At 42.1% G+C, this 20,431-nt stretch overlaps 1 protein-coding gene across 1 annotated transcript in view; it reads right to left on the reverse strand.

Annotated features, from left to right (window-relative positions):
- Positions 1–977: 977 nt before the first annotated feature.
- Positions 978–20,431, reverse strand: part of NDUFA9 (NADH:ubiquinone oxidoreductase subunit A9) — a 40,990-nt gene continuing 21,536 nt past the window's right edge. Inside the window, exons 6-11 of the mRNA XM_082254884.1 lie at positions 18,585–18,687; positions 17,236–17,303; positions 14,476–14,552; positions 9,058–9,153; positions 5,017–5,083; positions 978–1,249 (exon numbers count right to left, since the gene is read on the reverse strand). Of these exons, the coding sequence (XP_082111010.1) occupies positions 1,079–1,249; positions 5,017–5,083; positions 9,058–9,153; positions 14,476–14,552; positions 17,236–17,303; positions 18,585–18,687 (582 nt within the window). The 3' untranslated portion in view covers positions 978–1,078. The remainder of the gene's footprint in view (positions 1,250–5,016; positions 5,084–9,057; positions 9,154–14,475; positions 14,553–17,235; positions 17,304–18,584; positions 18,688–20,431) is intronic.

Below are 20,431 nucleotides of genomic sequence, written 5' to 3' on the forward strand. Positions count from 1 at the left end.
GAACACATTGTCACACACAAGATGGCGCCGTAAGGTGCCAAAATACACAACATACTTTGCTGCAGAAGCGCCCACAGTGAAGCCAGCATGCTGCCCACACCTAAAATGGCGGACCGGCGGTTTTTAACCCCGCAGCTGTCGCCGCACGTGTCTGCACCTCCACACACACCATAAAGTGTCACATAGGAGAGGGACCCCCCAAACAACCCCACATAGCGAACTAGCTGAGTTAGAGTCCCCGCAGGGACCGGGAGAAAGGGAGCCCCAAAAAACGCACAGACATTAGGGGATACCACAGACACACAGGACTGCCAGCCCCACACAGAATGTACTTACCATACCCGATGGCGTGGGTGCCTCACATCGACTGGAAACTTCCCACCCCAGATGGCGGGGGTGCTGTCAGCCAAAAACGCAGGACGCTAGCAACGCACGGAACCGTGGGAGAGACGTCCAGGCGAGGTGGCCACCTCACAGGCTTTCATCCCCGAGGACAGGAATTGGTCGCTAAATGCTCGATGGCGGGCTGGGATTCCATAAGGCCCTCTGTCCCGGGATACCAGGACGACCAGTGCGACTCTCAGCTCTGCGACGCCGTCATCTTCTTGAAGAAGTGACTAACTAAACGCTGATAAATAAACAGCTAGTAATGCAAAGAAAAAAACGCATTTGCAGAAATAAAATCATAAGAAATAGAAGGCTGAGACTGTAGCCCCATCACAGGGAGAGCCTATCTTACTCCTAACTAGGCAGAAGACAAACTGAGTTGGGAGGGCTGATAGCAGGGGGGTATTGGACCAGTGGGACAGCCCCCATAGGTGTGTCTATGTAAATTACTTTGTTTTTAACAAGTCTTATGCCTAGCTTGCTCCTATGGATAAGAGGTCAATACCCATTGGTGAAGACTGTATGAGTGGGCGGCGACTGTCAGACGACGTAAGAGAAAGGTCCAAAAAAAACACACGGCAGACACAAACTCTATATAATATTTTATTTATATACACATCAGGTGCAATCAGACATTAAACACCACATGAAAAACAGCTGGCACAAACTCTGAAATGGGCAGCAGAGGACGTTAATAGCTCACAGGTGTGGCCGGTTTTGCCACGTCTAAATCAGCATCCAACCAGCGGTATTTACGGTGACGGCGCAGGACCTCAATGGCTTTCTGCTCAAGGGAAGTGGGGATGATGTCAAGGTCTTCCAGGCCTGGTAGATCAGGGAATTTCTTGTCTGTAGTGTGGAACTAAATAGAAGAAGAAGAACAATGCTTGTGTTATAAGCTGCTTCTACTTTATTCCTGTGAAGACTTTTGTAGAGTTAAAAGTTATGAGACATAAGAGACCCAGTGTCTCAAACAGAGTAAAAGGAGGAAATAAGTACAGAAAGAAAACCATTAATGCAGGGGTCCAATAAGCCAAAACACAGCCAGAATGGAAACGGTTTTACTACCACAATTACCAAGCAACATGGAGGGGAATTGACAGGTGGCTTTTAACACATATTGTAGGGGAATAAGAAGTTTGTCCACTCAGACTCCTAATGTACCACACAACAAAAACTCTGCAAGCATGGAATATGGCTGACTTCAACAGCAATATTTGTTTAACATACACCAGTAATTTACACATCATAACAAAATATAGCCACAGTAATCACTGTTAAAAGTATATCTCTAGGAAAAACATTTTTCAGTTTTAGACGACGTGGTAAAGGAAAAGACCCTATGCCTGTTTTTTGTTTCTTTTTGCTGTGCGTGTCTCTATCCAGCAACATTTAGCCAAGAGGGGGAATTCCCAACTTACTGTTGCATCTCCGGGCAAAAAGCAAAGGGAAATGGTGGGGGCACCTGGTAGGAGCACAATCATCTCAATCAATAATGGTTACTGTGCATGTCGTCATGTCAATCCTATAAGGTGGGTCATATGTGGATGTCTCGCTTGAACGTGTGTTTGGTCTTTGATTTATTTTTTTGCTTTATTTTGGTTTTGTTCTGTTTTTTTTTTTTTTTTCTAGTTAGCTTTGTACTACTTGCACTAAAATGTTATTAAACCTACAACAGTAAAAAAAAACGGTCTGTAGATGCAGAACAACATGCTTGTTATACTGATTATGTAATTTTAATGAATAATGCTCTGCATTGTGTAAAAAGGCTGTGAGCCTCCACCTCCTGCACATTCACTATTGACAAATCCAGATAAGCCACAGTAAGTGTAGTTCAGCTGCACATGCCCAGTTTGGTCTCCATTGCTGGATAGAACACTTCCTGGTTTTAGCTGAGCTATTCAGGTCACATGGTATTATCATCACACATGTGGGCGTGTATACAGATCCTTAATGACAGCCCAGTCCCTCCCTCCTCCACACCCAGTAACTAAAAAAAAAAAAAAAAACAGTGGGTGGGATGTCACATCTTGATTGATGGATGATCTGCCTCCCATAAAAGCATGAGAGGATTTCAAGAGGCAGTGATTCCACAAAGGAGATAACACCACTGTACTGTACATGTTTTTGCAGTGTTCTTTTTTGACTTAACAGCATCAGTTACAGCCTGCATATTGAGTTAATAGATACTTCGAAACTTTTAAAAAATACATTAATTTCCCAATTGATAAATTCATAAATAATACAGATTGTGCCAAAAATGTGTTAGGTTTTTTTTTTTCATATTTGTGATCCTTCTTTTTCACTTTCTGTGCCTTTCCTCTCCCTCCCCTATGAGCCTCATTCCACCTGGCAATTAACACCCCACCCCCTGCCATCCTCATCTTCATCACACCTGGCAAACCCCTTGATACCTTGCTAACAGTCCACCCCTGCCATCCTCATTCCCATCACACCTTGCACCCCACCCCCTGCCATCCTCATCTTCATCACACCTGGCACCCCACTGCAACCTTGCAAACACCCCACCCCCAATCATCCTCATCACACCTGGCACCCCACTGCAACGTTGCTAAAACCCCAACCACTGTCATCCTCAGGTTCACCACACCTGGCACCCCACTGCAACCTTGCTAACACCCCACCCCCTGTCATCCTCATCACGCCTGGCAACCCACTGATACCTCACTAACACCCCACCCCCTGCCATCCTCCTCCTCATCTTGATCACACCTGGCACCCCACTGCAACCTTGCTAAAACTCCAACCACTGTCATCCTCATCACACCTGGCAACCCACTGATACCTCACTAACACCCCACCCCTTGCCACCCTGATCATCTTTATCACACCTGGTAACCCACTGCAACCTTGCTAACACCCCACCCCCTGTCATCCTCATCTTCATCACACCTGCCAACCCACTGATACCTTACTAACACCACACCCCCTGTCATCATCATCACACCTGGCACCCCACTGTAACCTAACATCCCACCCCCTGTCATCCTCATCTTCATGACACCTGCCAACCCACTGATATCTTACTAACACCCCACCGCCTATCATCCTCATCACACCTGGCAACCCCCTGATACCTTACTAACTCACTACACCCTGTCATCCTCATCCCCCTATAAACCACTGCCAGCTTCCAAACACCTGCATTGATAAAGCAACTTATTCCAATGTTGAGAGGACAAGGGTCTCTTCCCCACAAATGTGTGCTGTTGGGTATTGTGGTCTCAGGACGGAGGCATATTGAACAATAGATCTGGTCTTCTCTGATCATCTCCTAATATTTAGAGAGTCTATAGAGTCAGGCTGCTCAGTTTGGTGTGTATTGCTACAGAGTTTTTTTTTTTTTTTTTTTGGGGGGGGGGGGGGGGGGTCATGTGATTAGCACATGGTCAATCAGCACTGTCCAGACATGTTCAGACAGAGAATCAAGGATCTTGAAGCCTGATACGACAATCGTGGGAGAAACTAAGACTCCTCCTACAAGCTATCAGCACTCACTGATACAAGTCACAAGATTGCTCTAATTGCTATATACAGCTGATGAAAAAAGGTATTTATCAGTTTAGATTTACTAAAATAATTGAATTTCCATGTTCTCTGTACTGTAGGAGACCAGATATAGTGAATGCAGGATCTGGGTTTAGTAACACCAAATCCGGAAAGAGTTACAATTTGTGTATGGTTAATGTTTGTCAATCTATTTTCAGATGGAGTATGATCCTTTTATTCTTCTGACATGCAAATAGCTTTAGTGAATGTCCTGAGAAAGTAAAAAACATATAGACAGAAGCTTACATGTCTAGATTATAATATTACATTCCACGTTCATGGGAATATATTTTTAATATTGGATTTTATATTGTCTATTTAAAGGGGTTGTACACGTCAGAAATAAAGAAAATAAAAAAACCTGAAAGACAAAGGCATAATGATCTAGTTTGCATCACATACTAGCTCATTATGAAATACTTACCTTAGAACGGAGCCCCCGCAGAGCCGCCTGCTAACTGGTGACACAGCCGACATGTTCAGCCGTCTTCCTTCCGGGTTTGCGGTCTCCGCCCATCTGATTGGCCAGAGCTGCGATGACGTCACTCTCGTTCACGGCACAGGGCTCTAAAGGAACTGCACGGGCGGCCGTTCCTTCAGAGCGCATGCGCCAGTGATGTCACTGGCTGCATGCAAAGTAAATATCTCCTAAACGGTGCAAGTTTAGGAGATATTTACAGTACCTATAGGTAAGCCTTATCATAGGCTTACCTATAGGTACAAGTTACAGTGGAAGCCTTAAATGTTTTAATTGAATATTTTGTCATTAGGTTTCATGTAGAAAAGTTGTGTTTATACATAAGGTACACTGTAGCACTTCTCACTGCACATCACAGGAATCTCAAAATATTTTTTTTTTTTAATGTTATTTTATATACAATTCTTCATATTTCATCTTACATAATCCCTAGTTAACCCTATATAATTTTCTTCTCACCCTTCTAATTTGTTTTCCTTCTTTCAGTAGACAAACATTTTTGCACTTTCCTTAATTTAAACACAAAATAAAAAACAAAATAAACTAAGTTTTGAAGAAAATTAAATGTGATTGCTACTCACTCGATCCACTTTGTCCCTCGATGTCCATTTGTCAAAGGGATTAATTTCAAAGAATTTTGCAAGCGAGCTAGACAAAGTGAGCAAGAGTCAGAATGTAAAATCCTTTCAAAATGACAAGAAAATAACAGTTGCTGTAATTAAAAATTCAAAAGAATTATATAGTTTATGGGTGTATTAGGCTTGATTACCTGTAAATTCAGTGACAAGTTTTCAAGCCTAAACCTCTGCAAACATGCTGCAGGTTTCACTGAAGGTTTGCTGCAGAAAGCAGTGAGAGACTGAGAACATGTTACATGAGGCTAGTAGAGATAACTGCTATTACCACTTTATAAATCAATGCTTCTGCTCCCTCTACTGACAGCTGAGATCTGAGGGCTGCAAGCCAGTTTTGGTCATCTTCCTTAAATTTGGTAGGTCTCAAGTGCGGTCCTCAACATCACCAAAGGGCCGCACATAAGATTCAGTGTCAGACAGCAGAAACCACAGGATTTATAAACTACAGACATGATACAAGAGGTGTTTGAAACTGAAACATGTTTCAGGCGGCTGATGACCCTGGGGTCCAAGAAGCAGATCGTGGGAGTCAGCAGCAGTGGGAAACCAGGGAACCAGGAGCAGCAGCAGGCGACCTGGGGATCAAGTGGGGCGGGAATGATAGCGGGATCGGGAGACCAAGGAGGTGACAGCCTGACCGGGGGTGCAGGAGCGGGTAAGTGTAATTGCTGAGCGGGGGAGTGTCCGATTGTGAAAGGCAAAGGTGGCGGGAGCAGAGAAGCAGGCTGACAGAGAGGAGGAAGCCGCTGACCAGCCCTGCAAGTGTCAGTGTCAGTTTACAGGGACGGCTGCGCAGCAGCACAGAGACACAAACTAGTAAAAAAGACTGAGACTGTGTGTAGTGTGGACGCTGACTGAGCAGGGTGGAGTGTGAGTACCTGAGTACTGTACCTGAGAGGAGTGACTGTGTAGTGTTAAATACTGTGTGTGACTGAGGAGTAACTGTGTGCTGAGAAATTAGAGTCAGGAAGCTAGTAAACAGCTAATCAGAATTAAATTCCCAATCCCCATTAAATTAGTGGGTACGATGCCCAGCGGATGTGGAGATACGACTCGGTGTACATCTTGTGTCATGTATGCATTCCTCAATCATTCAATCGAGGGCGAATACAGCTGCGCAAAATGTAAGCACGTTGCTTCCCTGGAAGCTCAGGTCCTGAAGGAGCTGAGGGTCCAGATGTAGAATTAGCCAGCGGGGAGCAAGGTTCAGAAGGCATTTTTGGGGGCATTAGCGGTAAGGTGACCAGAGATCCAAAAACCAAGGTAGGTAGGCTGACAAATCGAAAGTGCAGCCGCGTAACATCTACCGGGATATAGAATGCAACCGGACAAAATTACAAGGTTTGTATGCCAATGCTAGTGGCCAACAAGATGGGAGAACTGGAGCTGCTAACGTATGAGGAGGATTTCGATTCTGTGGGAATTTTGGAGACTTGGTTTGACAGCTCTCATGATTGGCTGGCAACCAATCATGGGTTTTCCCTTTATCGCAGAGATAGAGAGGGTAAAAAAGGGGGAAGGGTATGTCTGTATATCAAGAAAAATGTGCAAATGAATAGGAGGATCAATATCATGATTCACAAATAGAGCTAGGGAGGAGGTAGAATCCCTATGGGTAGAGCTTCAAAGGAAAGGTACTATAGGGAAAGTAATATTGGGCATATGCTATAGGAGGGGGAGGCGGACCTCCTATCACAGTCTGGAATGGCAGCAAGGATGGGAAATGTCATTATAATGGGGGATTTTATTTATCCAGATATAGACTGGGCAGAAGGAACTGCGCATTCATCGAAGGCTCGTCATTTCTTAAATGCTTTGCAGGACAGTTTCATGGGTCAGATGGTGAACGCACCAACGAGAAACAATGCATTACTAGACCTACTGATTACTAACAATACAGACCTGATCACAAATGTAGAAATAAGGAGCAACCTAGGAAACAGTGACCATAGGTCAATTTGTTTCAGTGTAAATTTATAGAAATAGGAAACACAAAAGGTAAAACAAGGCCACTGAATTTCAAAAGAGCCAACTTCCCTAAACTGCACTTTGTTAGACAATATAAAATGGGATAAAATACTAGGAACAAAGAACAGAGAAAAACAGAGTGCTTTAAGAACATACTAAATAAAAGGTACTAGCCAGTGCATTCCAACAGGGAATACGTTTGAAAGAGCTAAAATAAACCCTGGGTGGCTAAACTCCAACGTAGAAATCCATAGGAAAACTAAAGAAAAGGCCTTCAAAAAAATACAAGGCTGAGGGGTCATTGGCAGCATTCCAACATTACAAAGAATGCAATAAAAAATGTAGGGGCACAATCAAGGTGGCTAAAAAAGAACACAAAAGGCACATAGCGGAAGAAAGTATAAAAAAAAACACCCAAGAAATTCTTTAAGTATATAAATAGTAAGAAAGGGAGGCCAGAACACAGTCACGTAAAGGGTTCTATACCGTCAGAGTGGTAAGGATGTGGAATTCTCTTCCACTAGCAGGGGTGTCAGCAGGGAGCATCAATAGTTTAAAAAAACTTGTTAGATGGTCACCTTAACGACCACAACACAGAGGTATACAATGTACTATTGACATAAACACACTCATAGGTTGAACTGGATAGACTGGTGACTTTTTTCAACCTCACCAACTGTGTATTTCTGTCCATCCTGAGATTTAAACAGCTCTGCCATACTTCTGCCCTGATCTGCAGTTTAAGCAATTACAGGTTTTGTCCTTCTCCCAGCCGGAGACTGGACAGTAAAAGGAGAAGCAGCAGACTGATTTTATAGATTACTCTGTTCTGTCCTACAGAGACTGCAAGGCTAATTTCATACAATTTCAGGTACCTACATTTATTCAATTTAAAAATACATCTGATGATGGATCAATAGATATATAGCTGCATTATTTGTCTCTCTTCTCTGTCTAGAGTTCAGCCTTAAAGAATTATCCAGACATGGTACATTATTATTATTTTTATTATACAGGATTTATATAGTGCCAAATGTTTGCACATCGCTATATTTTACATAGCTACATTGGTCCAGTTTGGACCATTGTAACTATGCATTTATCATACCTGGCCGATGCCCCTGAAAGCTAGAAATCACTGAAGTCGACACCACTACTCTCCAATGACCTCAACTTGTATCTGGATCCTGTACTGAGAGGCCAGCCTGATGCATTGTGAACACAGGTGGTCAGCTGCTCAGGACGGGTGCTACTCAAAACAATGTTTTGAATTTTCTGAAAAAATGCAAAGTGTTCTGTAGTTGGACAAGGTGAAGAGGCAGGTAGATGACGTCACTTTCTTTTTTATTGCCTGAAAAGTCTGCACAGACAGAGCTATCTACATAATTGTACATAGTTAGATGTGCTCTCATCAGAATAGTTCATCATTGGGTAACAGGGATAAATACTGTACATGCCTGGAAGATTTGTGTCGCATAAAAGAAAATTCTCAAAGTCATAACTAGAGCTGTTGAAATTAACCCCTTCACACCGACTGCATCCCGGCCCTTTAAGAGTTCTAAAAGCCTGGAGGTGGGCATTCAGGTCATGCGGCCGCTGTGATTAGCTGCAGCAGTCACATGATCCTGTACCAGCGGCTACTGCGCTGGAAGCACCCAGGAAGCGCTCTCAGCACGGCAAGTTTTTGTTACCAGGGCAGCATATATGTTAAAGCCCACCCGCACAGCGGCTGCATATATGCATGTGGCCGGCACCAAGGGGTTAAATAACTCAAAAGTTGCACACTTATTCTTCAAAGACATAACTCTCCACAAAAAAGATAAAATCCAATAGTGTTGCCAACTAACAATATCCAATGGTTAAGACAGCATATAATAAAGGAAAACAGATGTTAGAAGGGACAATCAATTCTTATTTGGTGCATAAACTGCAAAATATAAAGTCACCAGGAAATGCACTGCTGTCTAATAAATATAATCTGTCCAAGAACTTTCCTGCGGATAGTTATAGTGTACTTACTGGTAGATAGGGCGAGGTAACGGATACACGAACAAAGGTCTGTGAGCAACGGCGTAGATATATCGCACCATGTCCTGGAGGAGATATCGGTTAGGTCTAAAGAGAATACAATATGAGGACTATTAGAAGATGGGACATAAACCAAAACAAGATAGCTGATCTTTCATCAATAAATCTACATTTATGGTTAACCTTCAGGATCCTTTTCTTGGAGTACATCACAGGACCCAAAAGCATAATATCCATAACTAATTGAGTTCCAAGTATGGAGTTGAGTGCACTAGAGTGGAAACTATTATAGCTGCACTTTAAGGTTAGAGTGCACACTAAATGTTTTTTTTTTTAATTTTATTTAAAAAACTTTTTTTATTAACTTTATTGTTATCACAATGGATGAACATCATCCCTTGTGATAGCATGGGCTGTGACAGATCCTCTCTCCTGGGAGATCGGAGGTCTATCTGACCCCAGATCTCTCCTCTGCCCCCAAAAGGGTTTGAGCATATGCTTTATAAGCCAGTAAACTGCTTGTAAAAAATAAGCTGAAACTGACCGTGGTGTAATCCTTGTAGCTTCCAGTTTCTTACATAACAGAGGGGAGGCATGTACGGATGTAGCGATCCTAACGGTGGTGGTACTGGGCTCCCTGTTAGCACAGGAAAACCTGGTAAAAGGTGGCGGTCCATCCGCACACTGTAAAAGTAACCAGCTGCAGAGCTGTTCGTATCACTTCTACAAGAAAGCCAATCGCAGGCTGCAGCCATCATCCCAGTATAACCACTTCAACCTGAGGGCATACAGTTATGTCCTATTTGGTTGAAGTGGTTAAAAATGATAAAGCTCTACCTAGGAGATTATATTTTGTTCAAGATTTGTTCAAACTTATTCAATAAAGAGTACAGTAACCCATAGCAACTAATCAGAATCCAACATTTATTGGCTTGTCTTCAGTGAAGTCTGATACTGCTTACTTTTTATTGCATCCAAGTAGCAGCTTTTAACTGCTTAATGATCACCCGCCGCAGTTATACTGCGGCAGGCAGCCGCTCCTGTGCGAATCGCCGTAGGTATACGTTGGTCGCGCGCTGGCAGCTAGGGGGCGAGCGTGCGCCACGCTCTGGCCCCTGCTCGTCAGCGGGGAAGAGGATGCAGGGGGCAGGCGGCTCAGATTGTCACCTGACACCCGCGATCATTCCCCGCTAAGAGAGAACGGTCAGCTGTTGTAAACAAAGCTGATCGTTCTCCCTGGAATGATCACAGAGCTCCTGTGATCCTTCTATATATAGAAACATAGAATGTGTCGGCAGATAAGAACCATTTGGCCCATCTAGTCTGCCCAATATATCTGAATCCTATGAATAGTCCCTGGCCCTATCTTATATGAAGGATAGCCTTATGCCTATCCCATGCTTAAACTCCTTCACTGTATTTGCAGCTACCACTTCTGCAGGAAGGTTATTCCATGCATCCACTACTCTCTCAGTAAAGTAATACTTCCTCATATTACTTTTAAACCTTTGCCCCTCAAATTTAAAACTGTGTCCTCTTGTGGTAGTTTTTCTTCTTTTAAATATGCTCTCCTCCTTTACCGAGTTGATTCCCTTTATGTATTTAAAAGTTTCTATCATATCCCCTCTGTCTCTTCTTTCTTCCAAGCTATACATGTTAAGGTCCTTTAACCTTTCCTGGTAAGTTTTTTCCTGCAATCCATGTACTAGTTTAGTAGCTCTTCTCTGAACTCTCTCTAGAGTATCTATATCCTTCTGGAGATATGGCCTCCAGTACTGCGCACAATACTCCAAGTGAGGTCTCACCAGTGTTCTGTACAGCGGCATAAGCACTTCTCTCTTTCTACTGCTTATACCTCTCCCTATACATCCAAGCATTCTGCTGGCATTTCGTGCTGCTCTATACATTGTCTGCCCACCTTTAAGTCTTCTGAAATAATTACTCCTAAATCCCTTTCCTCAGATACTGAGGTCAGGACTGTGTCAAATATTCTATATTCTGCCCTTGGGTTTTTACGCCCCAGGTGCATTATCTTGCACTTATCCACATTAAATTTCAGTTGCCAGAGTTCTGACCATTCTTCTAGTTTTCCTAAATCCTTTTCCATTTGGCGTTTCCCTCCAGGAACATCAACCCTGTTACATAATTTTGTGTCATCAGCAAAAAGACAAACCTTACCATCGAGGCCTTTTGCAATATCACTTATGAAGATATTAAACAAAATTGGTCCCTGTACAGATCCCTGAGGTACCCCACTGGTAACATGACCTTGTTCTGAATGTTCTCCATTGACTACAACCCTCTGTTGTCTGTCACTCAGCCACTGCCTAATCCACTCAACAATATGGGAGTCCATGCTCAATGACTGTAGTTTATTGATAAGTCTTCTATGTGGGACAGTGTCAAAAGCCTTACTAAAATCTAGATATGCAATGTCTACTGCACCTCCACCGTCTATTATTTTAGTCACCCAGTCAAAAAAATCTATAAGATTTGTTTGACATGATCTCCCTGAAGTAAACCCATGTTGTTTTTCATCTTGCAATCCATGGGATATAGGAACACAGGTCTCTGTGATCATTTAACAAGCCACGCCCCCCCACCGTTAGAAACACGCCCCTAGGTACACATTTAACCCCTTGATCACCCAGTGTCATTATTACAGTAACAGCGCATATTTTTAGCACTGATTACTGTAATAATGTCACTGGTCCCCCCAAAAGAGTAAAAAATGTCAGTCAGGGGTTCGATCTGTCCGCCGCAATGTCACAGTCCCGCAAAAAAAAAAAAAAAATCACAGATCGCCGCCATTGCTAGTTAGAAAAACGCGATAACTTTTTCGCAAACCAATCCAAATATGTTTGAGATTTTACCAAAAATATGTAGCAGAAAACAAATTGCCCTAAAATGTTAAAAAATTTTGATTTTTACATTTTTTTTGAGGAATGTTATACAGCAGAATGTGAAAAATATTGTTTTTTTTTTCCAGAATTGTCGCTATATTTTGTTTATAGCGCAAAAAATAAAAAATCGCGCAGGTGATCGAATACCACCAAAAGAAAGCTCTTTTTTTTTTTAGGGAAAAAAAAGAACATCAATTTTATTTAGGTACAGCGTCGCATGACCGTGCAATTGTCTGTTAAATTAACGCAGTGCCGAATCACAAAATATGGCCTGGTCATTAAGGGGGCAAATCCTTCCAGTCCAGAAGTGGTTAAAGAAATTTGTGTGGCTCCTAAAATTATTTCTTTGGAACGTTAAAGCTGAACTCTGGGATAGGTAAATATTTTCAGGGGCACAGAAGAACTGGTCAGTTGCTGATTATATGGGGCTATTACATTAATGCTCAGGATTTATTGTATGCACTTTATTTTATATTCACTACAGTAAGTATTCTAAATATCTACCGTATAGCCTTTTTTCCACGCGATATTCATTTGCAGCACTGCATTTTTTATTAGTAATAGGTACCAGGGTGATAACTAAAAGCAACTGGGGGGTTGTATGCTATAGAGAGAGCAAGTAAAAAATGATAATATTTCAATAATGTCTGCCTTTGTTCATCTAGATTGCATTAGGATTGATGGGATTAGTAGTTTATAAAATAAAATTAACATTGTTTGTGATATCAGTGGTAAACAGGTGTTTTTAGTACTTGCTAAAAATGTTCTGAGCTGAAAAAAAAAGAAAAGAAATGCAGCCATCACATTAAGAGCCGGTTCACACTAGTGCGATGCCAGATATCGCATGTGATTTGCAGACCACATGTGATTGTCTGTGTGATGCGATTTCAGCCATACAAGCTGTATCGCTGAAATTGCATTCGCACCAAAATGACGCAGGACCCTTTTTTGGTCTGCACTGGAATCCGATTGCATGGGTGTTCACACACATGCGATCCAATTTCTGAGCCATTTCACAGTTTCACAGATCTTGGGGTATCATTAACTTTACATTGACACCCCCAGTAAGTTGCAGATCTCAGTGAGAAAAACTGCGCAATGCGGAAACTGGCACTGAAATTAGGTCTACGTCGCTGGACTCCTCCCCTGGTGGGCGGCATGCGTGCGGCGCCGAAGGCTCGCTCCCACTGTATTCAGTCACAGCGAGAGTCGGGCCAGGGGAGGAGCGGCGGGGATCGAGTGAGGAGATCCGCCCGCTTGTGTAAACAAAGCGGGCGGATCTCCTAAGTGACAGGCAGGGACAGATCACAGGATTCAGCATAGCTGAACCCTCGATCTGTCCTTGTGTCACACAGTCCCCTCCCCCCACACACGTCAGTAAGCACCAGGCATACATTAACCCCTTGATCACCGATAAAAGTTAACCCCTTCCCTGCCAGTGTTATTTTTACAGTAACAGTGCATATTTATAGCACTGATTACTGTAGTAATGTCCCTGGTACCCCCAAAAGTGTCAAAAATGTCAGTCAAGGGTCCGATCTGTCCGCCGCAATGTCGCAGTACCGCAAAAAAAAAAAAAAAAAAAAAAATCGTAGATCGCCGCCATTACTAGTTAAAAAAAAAAAAAAATAACAATAATAAAAAATTACATACATTTCCCGTAGTTAGTAGCTGCGATAACTTTTGCGCAAACCAATCAAAATACGCTTATTGCAATTTTTTTTTACCAAAAATATGTAACAGGAAACAAATTGGGCTAAAATGTTAAAAAATTTTGATTTTTACATTTTTTTGGGGATTTCATATAAAAAAAAAATGCCTGGACGTAAAGCAGGAAAATCCTCCGGTCCTAAACTGGTTAACCAGCACCTGGTGCCTGGAAACCCATTGACAGCTGACTCCTCATCAGTTGGTAAGGACGCCACGGCTGGCTTCCTAAAGCTTCTCTTTGCCTAAACAGGGCGCAGCATTACAGGGTGTTCGTCAAGGCGAGCGCCCGGAGAACACCCTACAAATTTGGGGATTTGACGAACGCCTGAACAGGCAAATGTTAGGCTCAAGCTCATGCTGGGGCCGAACCGTTCGTCCATCCCTAATCCCAGTTGGTCTGCAAAAGTGGAAATAACCTTTAACAGACAAATTTGTAATTCTCAAAATAAGCCTCCAGGGGTAACTTGTATCTTTGACTAACTGGGCAGTCATCATATTGGAAGCAGCACATACATCTACTCACAAACCAAAGAAAATCATTAGCTTGTGTTTTGTATCACATAAGTGGAGTGACATGTCGTGGCAAGTGTATACATAGCAACAAGGATTTCTTGCTGATGTAGTCCATGAGAAATACAAGATACAAGCAAGTGTTTAACTTGCATGCATCCGTAACTGAAATACCATTTTTGGGTGGAGTGACACTCAAAGGACAGCTACAAATCATAATAATCACAGTACCAAGGATAGAACTTCTGATGAAGATACTAAAATAGAGACCAAGAACATATCTTACCCAGCTAAAGCATAAGTCTTTGCTATCGAGTCAGGGTCTTTGGCGATGTTCACTATAGCTCGAGCAACATCTGCTACCTAAAAAAAAAAGTAAACAAAAAAAACACACTAATCAAGATTGTGTGCCACATACAAAGACAAACTGGGATTCTTAAAAAAAAAAATATATATAAATATATTATATAATAGCTCTGATTACCACTACTGAGTAATGATCACTACTAAAAGGAGCAAAAAGAGACAAAAAGATACTAACTGGGATAGCACCTAAAGTTATTTTGGTAAAGGGGGGGTTTTTTTGGTTGATTTTAATATCTATTGGCACCCATTTGCTCCCAAACAGTTCCCAGCTGCGTTCTTACTGCATCTGCAACAGGGGTATTTCCACTGCTCCTGTTGCAGAATATAAAAGAATCAGACATATAAATAGGGATACGTTTGCGGGTGCCAACCTAGGAAGTCATGCTCAGACAACACACCAGATCTGCTCCTAAAGTTGACCAGACATGTAAAAATCTCACTGTTATCTCCTTTAAATTTTTATCCATTACTAGGTAAGACAAGGGATGGTCCAAATTATTCCACTGGGCTATCGCACTACATGCAGTACTTGTTGGTTATTCTAGTGCACATATGTCAAACAAGGCAGCGGGCAAAATCCGGCCCACTAGGCCTTGTCGTGTTGACCTCACACCCAGTTTTGCAATCAAAGCATGGCGAGGGTCCATTCTGTAAACACAGAAGCCTAACCACAAGGGATAGCTTTGCTCTCAATGGCTCCCAGATCTAAAAGATTCCTGCACTCACGTATGGCAGGGCACGGCAGGGACAGATCTCCAGAAGCTGAGAGGGGGAACAATATCCCTGCAATGTGAAGCAGAGCCGCCTACCCAGGGAGGTACTAGAGCCAAATACATGGGAAGTAGAGCCGCCAACAAAGGGAGCTAGGCAAAAAAAGGAGAGAGAGATGCAAGGATGCTTTGGTTGGGGGTTTGAGGTTGCACACTGCATTACCCACTTCTGAACCATGCACTCTGTATGTAGTGCACCCCAGATACAACTGGCCTTTTAAGGGCATGTATACTGCTGATGTGGCTTGTGATGAAATTGAGTTTGACACTCCCCCTGATCTAGAGCTTCCCACACACATTTCAATCAGACTGCACAGTCCTATAGCTCTACTAATAACTATGTGGTGCATTTTTCATGGTTGTGGCTAATCTAAATCTAAAGGGGATAGCACAAAGATAGTACAGTCAGATTGTTAAATGTATGGCCAGGTAAATGAGATTGTACAAACTGGGGACACAGGAAATCCTTCAAGAAAACCAGTGAGGCATTCTGAACTTCATATGTAAATGTTTGATCTAAAAACAGGGACCACTGTTTATCATCTGGTATGATGTCCATTCTATCTTGATGTAACCGATACTGTCCCTGTATTTACTTTTGTATTACTTTTCATAATAAAAAACGATTTAAACATAAAAACAGGGACCAACAGTGTTTGCTCTTACTTCAAGGTATGCAGGAGCATGTAATTCACTCTATGGGATAGCAATAGGTCAATCAGTGCAGTCAGCAGGATAGTTCCTATTCCTGCATAAGATACAATTCCAGTGACCCATAGCTTACACAGGAACTGGCTTTCACATGCAGCAGCTGAATAAAGTGGTGTGAGAAAAAGGGGGGTGAAGAAAGGGAAGTGTGTGTGTCTTTGCTTTAAGGCCTGTGTCACCTGCCATTTATTGGTGTCAAAGCTGCTTCCATTCCCTTCATAGACTTCATACAAGTCTATGGGAATACAGAAAGCGCTTAAAGGAGGTCAAATGCATGTCAGAAGGAAGTCAAATGCACCTTTCAATAAATTATGATGTCAAAGGCATTCCAAACTGATGTCAGCAACATAACCCCTAAAGTAAACCTGTATCTTTGCCCTGCATAAGCAACAAAGCAAACACCACCCCTTATCCGACAAGAGTGCCACAGTGACTGTCATTGGTCAGAGGGATGAAAGGTGTGCAGGGACTAGTTCCAGTCATATGAACTAAACTGATAAGTAACAGAGTCCTGGAAAAGAGGTTCATAGAGAAGAGGCTTTTCTAAACAAATGTAGTAGATATCCCTTGAAGCTTCAATGGAGGGGGGCAAGTGGGACTTTAACGGTGCTAAATGATGGAGAAAAATCTGAATTCTCAAAAATTGTACATTTTATTACACATCAAAAGTGAGGACAAGACAATACATCAATATAAAATGATAAAATCAAGAAAATGCACTCGAAAATATCAACTCTGAGTTGATATTTTCGAGTGCATTTTCTTGATTTTATCATTTTATATTGATGTATTGTCTTGTCCTCACTTTTGATGTGTAATAAAATGTACAATTTTTGAGAATTCAGATTTTTCTCCATCATTTAGCACCGTTAAAGTCCCACTTGCCCCCCTCCATTGTAGTTACTCAATTAAAGGGATGTGGTGCTTTTCATTTCATCTCTAGCAATATCTCTTTAAAAATCCCTTGAAGCTTGTTCTTAGGCAGCACTTTTACTTTTAAAAACAGTTCAAATGGATTCCCTCCAACTCTTCAACCTCTGAAAAAAAAAGAATTGTGTAATTTTTATGGACTAAGTTATTTAACGCCACTAACTACCTCCATCCAGTTTTGTAAAAAGAAGCCCTGCTCATACAGGCACTGGAATCTGAACATAAAACAGACTGGTACATGAAAGTGTTAACTTGTTCTCATTATTACTCACATAAATAGGTTGTTTTACGGTCTTCTTGCCAAAAGATATTAATGGCACTCCACCAAACCAGCGCATGTCTAAGGGAAACATCAATATATAAAAAAAGGGATAAACGTTCACTGTAGGCACTTTTTAAAATATTTGCATACCGGTACTTAGACGGTGCCTGCGCCACATCTGGGCACAAACACAAGCCACGCCTAAGATTAAAACAGATCTAAAGCACAATTTTGCAACTTTAACATGCGTTAGAAAAACCATACATATCACCACAACTACTTTGTGCATCCAGGTGGATTATACCTTGTTTTTTTCAGGACAAATTGGGCTTTCATTTGGTGGTAAATGGTTAAGTAAATCTGATTTTTTTATTATCAAAGAAAAACTGTCTCAAAAAAAAAAAAAAATATATATATATATTTATTTTAGCTGTATAGTTCTTGTTACTACCATAACCTACCACCAAAGAACAACCCAAAATAAATTCTCCTGCTCTTGACGATTGCAGCCATACCAGACATGTGTAGGTTATTTGTTGTTTGTACCGGTAGTACAGCCCAGAAACAATAGTGTGCATCTTGCTTTTTTTTGTCCTACCTAAAACACACGGGCACTAATTAAAAATAATAATAATAATAATAATATCCTGCCCAAAAAATACAGACCCTGACTGAACCACTAACCCTGGCACTGACCTAGATCAGATCAAACCTTGATCTAGGTATTTTCTCTTTTCTTTATTTTTTTATTTTTTATACACACTTTTTTTTTCTTTCTCTGCAAGGAGAAAGAGATACAATGTATCTCTCTCCTCTATTCACAGAGAAACACAGGGGCAGGCTTCACAGTGACTGCTCACTGTGGTAGCCAATCAGGTCACTCGGAATCAGGAGTTCCGGGTCACGATCCTGAGTACGGGGCCCTGGGCTCTTAGCAAGACCCCGATCTCTGTGCTGGGAGTGCGCTGTGCGGCATGCTCCCAGCACAAAGGGAGATACGCATGTATGCAGCCCCATGGAAAAAAGCCCACTTCCGTGGGACCCAATATATGTGTTACATCGGTGTGAAGGGGTTAAACAGGCTAATTTATGCCTGAACTCATAATAAAAGTTATCCATCTCTAAAATAAACAATGGGACTGTACTATGGCTATAAATATAAACAGTGCACAGTAGAGGCACAGAGGACAAACGTAGGCAGCCAACATGACACTTGGGGAAAATGTTCACCATTGGAGAATCTATTGTAAAGTCTCCCTCCACTATTCTCCTTAGCTTTATGCTTTTGTCTACAGCGCAGGTGGCACTTTTAATTCCCTGACACATGCTTGCTAAGGTTTAGAAATTCAAGAGTCATACTTGCGTAATAGTTCAGGAACTTGTCCTCCCGACCGAATATTTCTGAGGGTTTAATGATAATGGCTTCCGGGAGGACCTCCCGCACTGCCTCTTCTCCAAGTGCCTATTAACAAAAGTATTTAAAAAGGATGACAACATCAGATCAGCAATTTTTTTTAATGAAACAGACAATGTAAGCTATTAAAGCCCAACTTCAGCTTTATCTGTTTTCATAGTTTTTAGTTCTTCAGCGGGTAGATATGATAATGACAGGATTGCTCCCTCCTGCCTGCTGCGTGGCACAGTATGGCGATTAATAAGGCCTACCCACAATGACACCTAGCATTGGGCACAAAGACACCTAGCATTGGGCACAAAGACACCTAGCATTGGGCACAAAGACACCTAGCATTGGGCACAAAGACACCTAGCATTGGGCACAAAGACACCTAGCATTGGGCACAAAGACACCTAGCATTGGGCACAAAGACACCTAGCATTGGGCACAAAGACACCTAGCATTGGGCACAAAGACACCTAGCATTGGGCACAAAGACACCTAGCATTGGCCACAAAGACACCTAGCATTGGGCACAAAGACACATAGCATTAGCCACAAAGACACATAGCATTAGCCACAAAGACACATAGCATTAGCCACAAAGACACATAGCATTAGCCACAAAGACACCTAGCATTAGCCACAAAGACACCTAGCATTAGCCACAAAGACACCTAGCATTAGCCACAAAGACACCTAGCATTAGCCACAAAAACACCTAGCATTAGCCACAAAAACACCTAGCATTAGCCACAAAGACACCTAGCATTAGCCACTAAGACACCTAGCATTAGCCACTAAGACACCTAGCATTAGCCACTAAGACACCTAGCATTAGCCACTAAGACACCTAGCATTAGCCACTAAGACACCTAGCATTAGCCACTAAGACACCTAGCATTGGCCACAAAGACACCTAGCATTGGCCACAAAGACACCTAGCATTGGCCACAAAGACACCTAGCATTAGCCACAAAAACACCTAGCATTAGCCACAAAAACACCTAGCATTAGCCACAAAAACACCTAGCATTAGCCACAAAAACACCTAGCATTAGCCACAAAAACACCTAGCATTAGCCACAAAAACACCTAGCATTAGCCACAAAGACACCTAGCATTAGCCACAAAGACACCTAGCATTAGCCACAAAGACACCTAGCATTAGCCACAAAGACACCTAGCATTAGCCACAAAGACACCTAGCATTAGCCACAAAGACACCTAGCATTAGCCACAAAGACACCTAGCATTAGCCACAAAGACACCTAGCATTAGCCACAAAGACACCTAGCATTAGCCACAAAGACACCTAGCATTAGCCACAAAGACACCTAGCATTAGCCACAAAGACACCTAGCATTAGCCACTAAGACACCTAGCATTAGCCACTAAGACACCTAGCATTAGCCACTAAGACACCTAGCATTAGCCACAAATCAAAAGAGTGAGTTCAAGCAGTGTTGTTGAGAGATCAGTAGGTTTATTTAAAGGGGAGTCAAACCTACAGAATGCCTTGGTTTGCTTCACCTGAGCTTACTCATAACCCTTAAGGGTAAGAGAAGATAGCGTGAAACGCGTCAAGACGTTTGGTACCATTCCTTTTTGAAAAAGGCAAACTGACCGAAACGCATCTGGTCCTGTCCAGACATCTCAGACACCTCCAGCATCAGAGACGTATTTATGGCCATGTTTTTATGACAATTGCTGTTTTTTGTTATTGTCTTGGTCTATCACATGTTCTGTACTATACATATTTTGTACTACATTTGTTTAATAAATTCTATACTTAACATACTCAAGTCCT

Source organism: Pelophylax lessonae, assembly GCF_965119305.1.
Source record: "Pelophylax lessonae genome assembly, chromosome: 4".
NCBI classification, from domain to species: domain Eukaryota; kingdom Metazoa; phylum Chordata; class Amphibia; order Anura; family Ranidae; genus Pelophylax; species Pelophylax lessonae.